We start from the raw sequence: 14,000 nt of genomic DNA, 5'->3' as shown, positions 1-14,000 counted from the left end.
AGTCTAACTTGAATATATAATTTTGATAATGCTATTTCATGGCTACCAACTCCTGACATACTGAATTTTTTTATTCCAAAAACATCTGCATTTGAATTTCAAAATGCATGCTACACATGCACCACAGATCCAAAAGTATGCATTGTCTGGCCTTGTTTACATTATGTTGGGTGATGGTGGGAACTCTAGCTAATGTAATGAGATCAAGTGTTAGGACTGGACTGTAACAAATAAGGTGCCGAAATAAGAAAGTAAGGTATGCGTGTTTTTACTCACCTGCATAATTCATCATTTCGGCAGCTGTGAATTACATTGAGGCAAGTCGGGGGTGGAACCATGTCCACTGCACATGGCTTGCTGTGAAGAGCTTCTTTGGACTGCTGACAAGGTATATCAGATTGAGCACAGTCACAAAAAGCCAACATCTGGGCAATGTTAAAAGGCATGTTTTGATAGAAGAACCGTATGGCTGCTTGGCAATGTTTCACATCACACAGATTTCCATTTGCTGAGCAAGCCTTAAGGTAAGGGGCCAACTGTGCGTTACAGACCACATCCCCTACACACGCCTCTGCCACTTCCAAACAGGACGGGATCCCTTTGATTCCTGAAATCAATGATATGCCTGGGTCATGGAAAAGTAAACATAAAGCTGTACATACAGAATCTGCAAAATACTGTGAGAAGTCTATGAGCAAAATACAATGATGTACCAATGTGCTATTTTTGGCAAACATTACTTTTTTTGTTTTTTTTGAGTTAGTCTGAATTTCCTGAGACCCGAGTAGTGGGTTATTTGAATCATCTTTCATCTATGCTGGATACCCATTGTGATGCAGAAGAGATGGGAAGTGTGTAGCGCCAAAACTGAGCTGAAGGAAAAATCCTTGAGTCCAAGTTTCTGAAATGTAAACAATAAATCTTCAGAAATTGCATTTGAGCTATGCAGCTGATGGTGAGTTCATTGGTTCAAATCAACATGAGCCTTGTTCTGTTGCACTTTATATTTTGAGGGAGAATCTTGACTAAAGGCTCCACATAGTTATTTCAGCATAGAAAGCTGTTTATATTCTAGAAAACATAGGTACATTGTGAATGTCTCCCCCCTACACGCATATACTGTATGCAAAAAGATTTGGCCTCAAATGATTTAATTTATGTGATCAAATGTCCTTGAAATTTAACCAAGATCTAGTCTTTGGTTTTCATTGTAAAGTATTCCTCAGCATGATCATAAATAGACGATGCACGCGGGCAAAGCCCTTGCTTTGATAGTTTAGTGGAAGAAATGAAATGATTTTGTAGCATTTGGTAATAATAGAACTATTAAAAAGCCATAAAATTTATTTTGCATTGGTATATCTTTAAGAAGCCTAGTAACTACATTTTAAATTATATTGTCCAGTGCTTACAGTGCAGATAAAAATTACAATTTATAAACATTACCATGATAAGGAAGAGCAGTCAGATTCCACTTGAATTTGTTACCCTCTTTCATGTTATCTAGAAGGAAATAAAAGAGATTATTTCATTACTGAACAATTTTCTATCTGAAAGGAGAATGTGGGTGACATTTATAAATGAGTAACCAAGCAAAAATACATACAGGCTCATGTAACATTTATTTAACTCATGATACTCAAAATTAGTGAGGTACAGATGAAGAAAAATAAACCCCTGAAATATCATTCAAGTGAGTGACACAGCCCTGCTCTGAGGATTCAGTTACTTGAAGATTTAAACAAATGCTGATGACTAGGCCATGTGCACTGAAGTAAACAAGGAATCTGTCTGGGAGGAAGAACAGGAGGAGCATTGTAGGAATCAAAACACTCTCCCCAGTAGGGTCTTCATTAGATTGAAATATAATTTAAAGACTATTTCCACCTCTGATTATCTTAGCTTCCCAGAGTTCTTAGGAATTATAGTTACAGAATTGGAGAATCTCATTCATGGAAGGGAACTCAGTAGCCAGCTAATTCTAAAATCTTTCATTCAAGAAACATTAATTGAATCCCTACTATGTACCAGGTACCATATTGAAGACACAAATCTGTAGTCCCTGTCATTCAGCAATCACAGCCTGGTAGCAAATATAGACATATAAACAAAAATCAAAATAAAATATAAGGAGCACTAATAAACATATGCATAAAATGATGGGGTTTTGCATGATTTTCATTTTAAAGTAAAAATTAAATTTTTGCTATTAGCTATGGAGTAAGATATTGACTTCTGTTATGGCATAAATGTCCCTTCATGATTCCATTTGTCCCAACTTGAGCTGTCTATCCAAACTCCCTGTCTGCCTACCTACTGCACACATATGATGACACCATCACAAGAAAATTCTTTAACACCCAGGTATGTCACAGCCTTTTCCAGACTCCTTACATTGTTCCATCTGTTCTCATCATATGCAGTTTTTCATTTGACTACTGATTAAGTCTCAGCTCAAGAATCACTGTCTCTTCTGGAGTCTACTCTCCTAGGCCTCTGAGGAAGCCTGGGATGTTCCTTCTCCCGTGCTATGAAATCCCAAGAAGCAAATGTTGGAGAGTGATGTAGTTTTTGTAACAGATACAAAAGTCTAGGCTAGACCTTCTATTATAGATTAATAATAACTCTGCTTTTGCAAATGACTGCTATGGCTGTGCCACTGACTGAAACATATTCAAGAAACTATCATTGAAACATAAACACTAAATTTACTTACTGTTATGGATTGAATGTTTGTGTCCCTCCAAAATCCATATGTGGAAGCCCTAACCCCCAAGGTGGCCGTGTTTGGATACGGCGTCTCTGAGGAAGCAGTTAAGGTTAAATGTGGTCATAGAGTGGGGCCCTGATCAGATAGGATTAGTGCCCTAATAAGAAGAGACATTAGTGAGCTTACTCATTCTTTCCCCTCCCTGCACAAACACCAAGAAAATGACATGCGAGAACACAGCAAAAAGCCAGGAAGTCTACAAGCCAGGAGGAGAGTTCTCACTAGAAACCGACCCTGCCTGTCCTCGATCTGGAACTTGCAGCCTCCAAAACTGTGAGAAAATAAATTTCTGTTTAAGCCAGCCAGACTGTGGTGTTTTGTTATAGCAGCCCGAGCAGACTGATATACTCGCTATGTGAGTAATTATTACAAACACAGCAAAATAGTTATTTTAGCATGAGAAAATAAATTCTGTCTTGTAGGTGTACTATTTTCTATGCTATGAGTAAGGTCTTATAATAAATTGTTTGCACGTTAAATTCTAATTTCATATGGTACATACGTATGTATATACATATTTTTCTCAGGGGATATTTTAAACATTAATTGCTGAAGAGATGCTAAAGGCTAATGTTTCATGGGACTAAATAGAAGCATGTACCAATCAGAACTTCATTGGAGTTAAAACATCGTATACATCAAAAAATATACACTGTTCCATCTTATTGATCCACTAGTATCAAAATACATACAGAATCTGGTATCTTCTCACTCTGCTACAACTCTGGTCCAAAATACCCAATGCATTACTCTATCCATCTCATCCAGTCTCATGGTCTAGTGAATAACCCCCAATTTACATCTACTGCACAGATCTCACTTCTGTATGTCATATATAGAATTTAGGCATCAATTCCATACATAGAACTGCCTAATATGATATCTTTGCTAGGATATCTAATAAACATTTCAGACTTTACATGTCCAAAACTGACTCCTGACCTCTCCTCTGTCCCTCACTAAAGCCTCTTCTTCCTAAGCTTCTTCCTGTACTAGCTAATGAAAATAATGGTAACCACATCCTTGTAATTACTCAGGACAAAAACCTTGGAGTCAACTTTGATTCCTTTTTATTTTTTTTGCATCCCATAGGAACCACTAATTTCAAACTATCTCCAGAATTTGATGACTTCCGACACTGGCCCATCATCCATCATCTTTTGCTGCATCATTATAAAAGCCTCCTAACTGGTCTTCCTTCTTGGGCCTTTGCTTCTCTCCAGTTACTTAACAACACAAAAAACAGAATTATCCTGTTAAAGATATAAATCAGACCATGACACTCCCTGAGCCAAAATTCTTCAACGGTTTCCGATATCACTCAGAATAAGAGCCAAAGATTTGGAAACAACCTAGGAAGACCTACATGATGTCGCCACCTGTTTTATTCCTGGTCTCGTCTCCTACACCTCTCTCCCTCGCTCCCTCAGCTCTATCCACGGTGTCCTCTTTGCTCTGCCTCAAACCTCCAGACATATTCCCAGCTCAGGATCTTCAACTTACTGTTTCTTCTGCCTTAAGTTTTCTTTCCCCAGATATCTGCATGGTTCATTTCCTGACCTCTTTTCATCTTTACTCAAACAATAATTTCTTCAGAGCAACTTTCTGACCATCCTATTAAAATTCCAAATCTCTCACTCAGATCTCTTTTCTCCCCTACCGATTTCAATTTTCTCCTTAGTGCTCATACTGTTTAAAATCTATATCTTAGAATCATTTACCCTGTTAATGTTCTCTTTGTTCTTGTACTGGATACTGTGGCCCACTCCCAAGATCCCCCCTTTAGTAATCTGGGTACTCATTTTCCCAGCTGCTGGGAGTATTGTTGGGTTATGGCTCACACTAGTCCTCTTCCAGGCACTGCCCTCATCCAAAGACAGTTGCCACACTCAAGGTTACAGACTTTTCCACTGGACGGCTCATATCTAAGGACTAGTTCATAGGAGGGGTTCAAGGATTAGCTCCCTAGCCTCAATGGGTTACATCTCTGGAAAGTCCTTCCAGGTCCAAGCTTCCTGTGGAATCAACTAAGTTTGCTGTGGCAATTGTACTGCATTTCAATGACTCCCCTCATTGAATCCTGTTTTCCTCACTTCCTTCTAGCTCTTGTTCCTGAGTCCTCAGCCCAATACATTTTGTGTGTGCAACTTCTGTCTCAGAGTCTGTTTCCAGGGAAACTGACTCGAGACACTCTTCCATTTAGCATGTAAACTCCTAGGGAGCAGTGATTTTTTGTTTTGTTTACTGCTTTTTCCCCAGGTCTTAGAACATGGCCGGGGACATGGTAGGCACTCAAAAGAAATGTCTATTAAGTAAATAAATAATCATCACTTACCACAGTTGATCTATTTCTTTAATTTTTAAATCCCCTAAAAAATAATAAGCTCCTTGAATGAAGGATGGGTTTTTTGTTTTTGTTTTTTAACCCTCCTGCACAAGACCTAGCACATTGTAAATGCCTCATAAGTATTTGTTCAATGAATGAATGAATAAAATTAACATTATGCTAAAACCTTTTAGCATTTGCCTCTTTCTTCACAATAACTTTTGGACATAGTCATAGTATTAACTTTTTATTTTAATTTTCTAGGAGAAACACAGGAAGAAATGACAGAGTTGGAATCAGAAATGAAATATTCTTTAATTAACTCAGATTTGGGATTATACTTAATGTTCCTAAATTCTTCTTTTGATACCAACCTGAAACAACATCCTGGTTGAATCCATCTTCGTAGTCTTCCTGGAAGGCTGGAACTTGGTTCATTTGAGCATCCTGTACACAAATGTCTTCAAACAAACTTTTCCAAATTTCAATGCACTCTACGTTTGAAGAGTCATTGCATTGACAATTCCACAAGATTGTTTCTTTCAGATTTTCTCTTAAAGCTGCACACAGGTAGCGTCCATCCAGGGTCTTGCATTGTTCTGATTCCCTCCTACAGGTTTTCTTAAACTTCTCATATAGTAGAGGGCAGTGTTCAGATTCCTGGCAGATGTGTGCTGCCATGACACAGTCACTGTTTTTCTCAACCATTAGTGATGTATCTTTCTGTTTGAGCCGTTGTGTGATATTTGATTGTAAAGCCAAATCTGAGGACACTGCTGATTCTTCTAGGAATAAAGCAAAAAAAAAGTTAACTAAAAATTAAATAAGTTCATTTATTAATGACCTTTAATGTTTTCTAAAAAGTATATAGACATATCTTTTATAAATATTCCAATATCTATTATCTTTAAAAATCATTAAAAAATTATTTCAAGAGGGTTGTTATAAATAATCTTGAATTTTTAAAATTAAAATAAAAAACACTGATTATTTACAGTGTATGTAACCATACAATGGTAATGTTCTATTTCTTTTAGTGATATTTCATTTTTATCATTTACTTTTGTCTTTTCATTATATTTTGGTGACGATTGGTAGAAATCATGTGTAACTTTAAATAATTATAATTCACTATTTCTCTTGCATAAATTTTCATGAATTTCCATTTGTTCCTAGAAATGTACCTACACTGAAGTTCTTCTCCACCTTTTTTCATTATTTCACTCTTAACAAATCTTTTTAGACAGTTTTTCCTAATTCTCCTACCCGCTTGTGAAATTTTAATTCCGTGGACATTCTGCATATCTGTTTAGGAACTGTAGGTATACCTTGTAAAGAGTAAGAGTTTTTTTGTCCACTCCCAGCTATCAATTTTCACCCCTTTGAGGTTATATGTCTCACTGAGAATGCATATTCTGTTAGATAGTTCCAATAAGCCAATAATTATATAAACTTTATAGAAAGAAGATAAAAACAACTTCAATATTAGACTCGAAGGAAGCTTAACATAGGCTTCAGAAGTGCGCACTCTACTTCTGAATGTCTTAGCTTCATGAGGCACTTTAAGTGGATCTCCACAACGAAAACTACCTTCACACTGACATTCGTCCCAAAATCACTTTTTTTTTCTAGGGTATTCTGCTCTTTAAAAAGAATGATTACTTTGGAGCCAGCCCTTGACCATGTGGTTAAATTCGTGTGCTCCACTTCAGTGGCCCAGGGTTTTGCCAGTTCAGATCTTGGATGTGGACATGGCACCGCTCAGCAGGCCATGCTGAGGTGGCGTCTCACATAGCACAACCAGAAGGACCTACAACTAGAATATACAACTATGTACTGGAAGCTTCAGGGAGAAGAAGAAGAGAAAAAAAAAAATGAAGATTGGCAACACATGCCAGCTTAGGTGTCACTCTTTAAAAAAAAATGTTGCTTTATTAAATGAGTTTTCTTACAACTTAGTTTTTACAAATGCCTCATACTTATGCACAATAAAGATAACATAATCAATTTCACGCCATGAAAATGTTTACTTAAAAACTGCTGGGGCATCCTTAAGAGCACCGTTCAGAGTAGCCTCTGAACTGCATGTATTCTGAAGCACACACTGCTGTAGCATTTTTCTACATTTCTCAAATAATGGCTGGCCATGGAGTGTTATAATTATGTAAATCAGGCTCCTATACCAGTACAGACGCCATCTCTTCTATCCCTTTTGGCTAGCATATGCAAGCTTGCATGAACAGGATGCACATGAATGAATACTATCTTCATATAATTAATTCTATTATATTGTTAATTTTATATATTTTGACATAACTGGTAAAACTGTTTAAATGTCAACCTATTGTATAATATACATACATGATATGTATGCATATATATATTTAATAAGCTAGACTAATTAAATAATCTGGCTAAATGTCAATTTTACTCTATTATGTTTTCAGCTAATCAAGAGCAGGGACTGTCATATCCATCTTTGCATCCATCCTCCAGCATTTATACAATGTCTACACACATTAACTGAATAATAAATATTTTGTGAATGGATATACGATTTAGATGCTCAAAATATGCTTAAAAATTAAAAATACTTAAATTAAAAATACATTATATATTTATTATTTACTGCGAGTCAAGCACTAGGTGGAATGCTTTATCATCTTAAGAAAAAAAAAAAAGAAAGATAGAAATGCCAAAGCTGGTTTGCTCAGGAAAGTTACAACCTATCGATGCACAGAAAACTGCATGCCTATATATGCTGCAGAACATTTTGGGAATGCAAAGGAGAGAGAAAGAGAGGTCATGTCTTGTTGGAGCGATGATCAGAGAATTTGCGGAGGATGCTGCAGTTGAGATAGGATGAATGGTAAGATTTCAATGATCACTTCCTTTCTCACTCTAAGCTAAATCATAAGCAATCAGCTAATGCTGTTTGTAAGCATAACAACCAGGGCAGGTCCATCATGAAGTGCACTTGTGAGACCGTGTAGCTCTTCTTTTCTACAGGGTTTTTATATTCCTGGCTTATCAATGTTACCGCATAGTAGCATTTAATAAGTATCTACTATAGAAAAAGATGGTTTAAATATGTGAACTGATTTCAGTTTAACTGCCCTAAATTTGTATGTACCTGTTGACTGGTAACTATATTTTGTCAAAACTTGGTATGATAAAAATGCCTATTGAGATGTAAATTAAATTGTCTCATCATCTTGAAACAAAAGCCAAGAAATATTTTTAGTATTTCAATATGCTTTCATTTCATCCCACTTCAATCTAAAACTAGTAAAGGCCTACTAATTAGCTAACTCATACATTTCAGTCCCTATCCTATGTGACTTCTTCTTGGCATTTGTAATTGTTCACTGTTTTTTTCCATGTCCTTCTCTGCTTCATTGGCTTCAAAAATTCTTTCTGCGCTTTCTTTTTCTGTTTTTAACACCTTCTTTTTGGTTTCTTCAACTAGATCATAAATGTTATTATCAAAATATGTTATTCTCACTGTATATCTTTTCTCACTTTATATCCTTTCCCAGCCAATCTTATCCTCCTTCATGTTTTTATCTACTTCTTATAAAATTTAACTCCAAAATCTGAATAGCTATTTTGGATTACTCTCTTCAGTGCAAGATCCACGTTTCCAAATGCCAGTTAGATGTGGCAGCTTCCTTCATTTGTTTTTTTTTAAACTACTTTTTTTTATCATGTGAAACTTAAAATGCTAACATTTTGAATGTTCTAAAGCATGTCCCAGATGCAATGTCTCCAAAATATAACTCATCACTTCTGTCCCCAACCCTGCACTTGATTCTTTCTTTTCTGTCTCAATGTACAGCAAGACCCTTGTCCTAAGCTAGCAACTTGTACAACAAGATTAATACATTTCATACTCTTCGAATCCAGCTGTCACAATTCCTATTGATTATAATTCAGAAATTTTTCTTAACTATGTCTTTTCCTTATAGTCCTCAGCACCAGAGTGTTAGTTTAGGCATATATCACCTCTGTCCCAATTTATCCCGACGGTTTTTTAACTATGTCCCTGGCCTGCATCTTTCCCTCCCCTCCATTCCATCCTCTACACCACTGCCTGTGATATCCTTTGAAAAGCTGATTCTGCATTCCCTCTGTTTAAAATGCATTAGCAGCTCATCATAACAAGTTCAAAGTCTAATCTCTTTAGAAAGATATGTAAGTTCAGCTTTCCTCCTTTATATAAACATCTGGTTTCTTTCTAGCCTCATCACCTAATGCTCCTCCATTCTACAATTCAGCTTAACAAAGGATTTCTTGCTCCTCAAATGTGCTCTGTTTTATTCTGTTTCCTCTGTTTAGAATGTACATTTTATTTTGTCTCCCAAATGAATCCAAGGTACCCAACAAGCCCCAAGTCTACCATTCCTCTGTGAAGCCTGCTGAGTCATCATTATTTCTTCCTCTGTAACTTCAAGTACTCTGTGAGTGTATATGTATCACAATATCCAAGTGATATATAGCAATGATCATTGTCATTAAGAATTGACTATATAAAATATGTTCTCTAATGAGGCTGAAATTAGAAATAAATAGCAAAGATATCTGGGAAATCATCAAATGCTCAGAAATTAAACTATAGTATTATGAATAAGCCATGAATCAAAGAGGAGATCACAAGGGAAATGAGAAAATATTTTGAATTGAATAAAAATGAAAACACGACATATTAAAATTTGTGAATGTAACTAAAACAGCACTTAGAAGGAACTTCATATAATAAAATGCTTATATGAGGAAAGAAGGAAACTTCCAATCGGTGATATAAGCTTTTATCTTAAGAAAATAGAGAGTGAAGAGCTACTTCAAGTCAAACCAAAGACAATAAAAGAAATAATAAACAGCAAAACTGAGAGAGAGAGAGAGCGTAAGAGAGAAAGAGACGACGGAGACAGAGAGAGAAAGACAGAAACACACAGAGACAGACAGGATACAAATTACCAGTATCTGAAGGAAAGAGAAGACATTACTACAAATCCCACAAACATTTGAAAGACAGTTTGGGACTATTAGGAGCAACTTAGCAGAGAGATAGAAACAAAAAGAAGGAATAAAATGGAAATTCTAAAAATAAAAATTCAGCATAAATCCAACAAATGGGCAAGTTTATTGAAAGACACAGACTATCAAAGCTCACTCAAGAAGAAATAAACAAGCAGAACAATTTCATAACAATTAAACACATTGAAGATTTAAAATCTTCCGATGAAGAATGGCACAGATATCTTCATTGGTGAGTTGAATCAAACATTTAAGGAAGAAATAATGCCAATTATTTGTTTACTGTTCTAGCATAAAGAAGAGGAAGAAATACTCCCCAACTCATTTTAAAAGAACAGCATTACCCAGGCCACAAAACCAGACAAATACATTATAAAAAAGAAAACAACATGCCAATATCCTTTTTGAACATAGATTAAAAACTCTCAACAAAAAATTAGCAAATTGAAAATCCAGAAATATATAAAATTAGTAATACGTCATGATTGAGCAGAATGTAGCCTTGGAATGAAGGATTGGATCCCACATTCAAACATCAACAATAAAATTTGCCATATAAAAAACTAAAGTAGTAAAAACATAATAATTTCAATAGAGGCAGAAAAAACATTTGCAAAATTTAACATCCATTTATCCATTCCTGATAAAAAGCTCTAAGCAAACTAGAAATAAAAAGGAATTTCCTCAGCCTGATAAAGGGAATTTGCGAAGAAAGCACTGCTGAAAACTCACTCTTTATGGTGCAAAACTGAATGCATTCCCCCTAACATAGGTAAAAAGGCAAGGATGGCCACTCCCAATGATCCTGAAAGTCCTACTCAGAATGATAGAGCAAGGAAAAGAAATAAAAGCCTATAGATTAGAAAGGGAGAAATAAAATTCTCTCTATTCACAGATAAAGGTTGTCCACATAGAAAATCCTATACATTCTGGAAAAGAAAATTACTAGAACTAATAATTGAGTTGAGCAAGTCACAGGATATAAAGTCCATATAAAATATCAACTGTATTTCTGTATACTAGATAGGATTAATTGGAAATTAAAATGTAAAATAAATTACCATTTTCCATAGTATCAAAAAAGTGACGTATATTTGTATAAATCTTAACAAAATGTCTGCAATAACTATTGACTGAAAACTATAAAATAATGATAAAAGAAACCAAAGAAGTCCTAACTAAATGGAAAGAAGCACCATGTTCATGGATTTTAAAACTCTTATAGTGAAAATGTCAATCTACCCAAATTTATCTACATTTCAATGTAAGTTGAAACAAAATGCCAGCAGGATTTTTTGTAGACAATGACAAGCTGATTGTAAAATTCATATGGAAAAGCAAAGAAGGAGAATAACTAAGACAATTTTTAAAAAGAATAAAGTTAAAAGAATTACACTGCTTGATTTCAAGACATCCTATAAAGCTACAGTAAGACTGTAAAGTATTGGCAGAAGTACAGAAATATAGATCATTGGAGAGAAAAGAAAGTCTAGAAATAAAACCACTAATATACAACCAAATGATTTTTGAGAAAGGTGAAACTGATAGTCTCTTCGGCAAATATAGTGGTACCATCAGATATCCATATGGAAAAAAATCAAATACCACCCATTGCTTGCACCATATGCAAAAATTAACTTGAAATGTACCAAAGACCTAAATGTAAAACCTAAACTACACAACTTCTAGACCATATGAGAAAGTCTTTGTGAATTTGGGTTGGGTAAAAATTTCTTAAATGCAACATTAAAGCCATGATCCATAAAAATAATAATAATGATAAATTCTGTTTTTTGAAAGACACTTAAGAAAATGAAAGATATATACTGGGAAATATAGTCTACAAAACACATATTCTGATAGATACTATTCAATATAGAGAAACAACTCTTAAAACTCAAGAAAAACGCCAAAGTTCAATTTAAAAATGGGGAAAATTTTGAGGAGACAATTTACCAAATAATATAAAGAGATGACACATAAGCACATGAAGATACGCTCAACATTATTATTATTTAAGTGCAAATTAAAACCACAGTGTGATATCACTAAATATGTATTAGAAAGCCAAAAAAAAAAAAAAAATCAAGTGCTACTGAGAATGTTGAGCAACTGGAACTTTCATACATTGATTATTACATCAAATCTGAAATACAGAATGAAAGCTTTTTATAAATTAAACATACACTTTACCATATGACCCAATAATTTCTTACCCAATAAAAATAAAAACCTACATTTATATAAATCTTGTATGTGAATATTTATGGCAGCTTTATTTATAATCTCTAAAAATCTGGAAATAATGCAAATAACTTTCAAAGGAGAATGGATAGCCAAGCTGTGATATAACCATATAATGGAAACTACTCCTCAAAAAACAGAACTTATGCGTAAAATGATGAATCTCAAATGCATTATGGTAAATAAAAGAAATCAGGCTCGAAAGGCAGCATGTTGCATAATTCCATTTATATGAAATTTTGGAAAAGGCAAACTTACATAACAGAAAATTGTCCAATGAGGGGCCAGCCTGGTGGCTTAGCAGTTAAGTTCATATGCTCTGCTTCAGCAGCCTGGGGTTCACTGGTTCAGATCCCAGGTGTGGACCTATGCACTGCTTAAGAAGCCATGTGTGGCAGGCATCCCACATATAAGGTAGAGTAAGATGGGCACAAATGTTAGCTCATGGCCAATCTTCCTCAGCAAAAAGAGGAGGATTGGCAGTGGACATTATCTCAGAGGTAATCTTCCTCAAAAGAACAAAAAGAAAATTACCAAATGAGTTCACCATAAATGATTGGAGGGGTTCAACAATGGGACCATTCAAGATATATGAGAGTTAAACCTAACTCCTATAAAGCGGGAGAAGGTTGATTGTGAAAGAAGAGGTGAGTACTCTATGATAACAGGTGCATTTCCAACCTGACCGCTTTTCAGAGAGAGTACATAGGGACATTAAGGACCCGGAAATTGATCACTCTAGAACTATTTGATCTCACATGTCCCTTGGAAAATCTATGTGCCCTCAAGGCACATGCAGATTATTTTGCTTACCACTACTTTAGCGTTTGCCTGGCACCTTGAGTAGGCAGTAAATAAATGCATATTAAATGCTCCTATCCAAAGGCAATTATAATTCTAGGTAAGTGGTTATGTTTAGGTCTTTCTTAGGAGACCTGGAGTTCTTTAACAACAGAAATGATATCTTACTTGTCTTCTATCATTGAGGTCTTGTGCAAAACCATAATGAGCCCCACAAATATACACATTGAATGAGTGAATCTATATTCTGATGGATTATAATTGAATGAAGCTTGAAATTGTGGATACCAATTAGAGAACTATATCATGCACTTACTGAGATCTACAGCTCATAGAACCTTAAATTATATGAAGAATTAATTGTTATCAAAAAGAGAATTAATCAAATTACATAGATGTGGTTACTTTTGAAATTGTGTTTTTCTTTTTCATGACTGTAAATATTCCATATAACAATGTATTACCTGATTCATTGATGCGTTTTTTTCCAAGCAATTTGTTAACAGTACAATAGAGGTCATCAGCGCAGAGACAATCTTTAAATTGGCCATTGCTTTCCACAAAGGACTGGATGCTCACGTTACACCTTGATGAATCCTTCATCTTGCGAGTGTTACCTAGATTTCACAGGTAAACAGTTAACACCTCAGATATTAATCTGAATAGAGTTTTTGAGCCCTCTGCCCAAAATGCTTTTAACCCATTAATCTGAGTAATTCTTTGTTATAGTAAGATTATCTGGGGTTCCTGTAAGATGTCCATATAAGGGATTTTTTAAGCAAATAAAAATCTATCTTTTACTGTCTTTTTCTCCAATATTTA

General features: G+C 35.1%; 1 protein-coding gene across 1 annotated transcript in view; it reads right to left on the bottom strand.

Moving 5' to 3' along the window:
* The window catches only part of GFRAL (GDNF family receptor alpha like), a 51,053-nt gene extending 37,272 nt beyond the window's left edge, over positions 1–13,781 (bottom strand). Inside the window, exons 1-3 of the mRNA XM_070584805.1 lie at positions 13,643–13,781; positions 1,447–1,503; positions 277–607 (exon numbers count right to left, since the gene is read on the bottom strand). Of these exons, the coding sequence (XP_070440906.1) occupies positions 277–607; positions 1,447–1,503; positions 13,643–13,781 (527 nt within the window). The remainder of the gene's footprint in view (positions 1–276; positions 608–1,446; positions 1,504–13,642) is intronic.
* Positions 13,782–14,000: the final 219 nt, after the last annotated feature.

The sequence above is a fragment of the Equus przewalskii genome, chromosome 19 (assembly GCF_037783145.1).
Source record: "Equus przewalskii isolate Varuska chromosome 19, EquPr2, whole genome shotgun sequence".
Lineage (NCBI taxonomy): Eukaryota > Metazoa > Chordata > Mammalia > Perissodactyla > Equidae > Equus > Equus przewalskii.
Note: the sequence above shows the minus strand (reverse complement) of the source record. Positions and strands in the feature narration are given on the sequence as shown.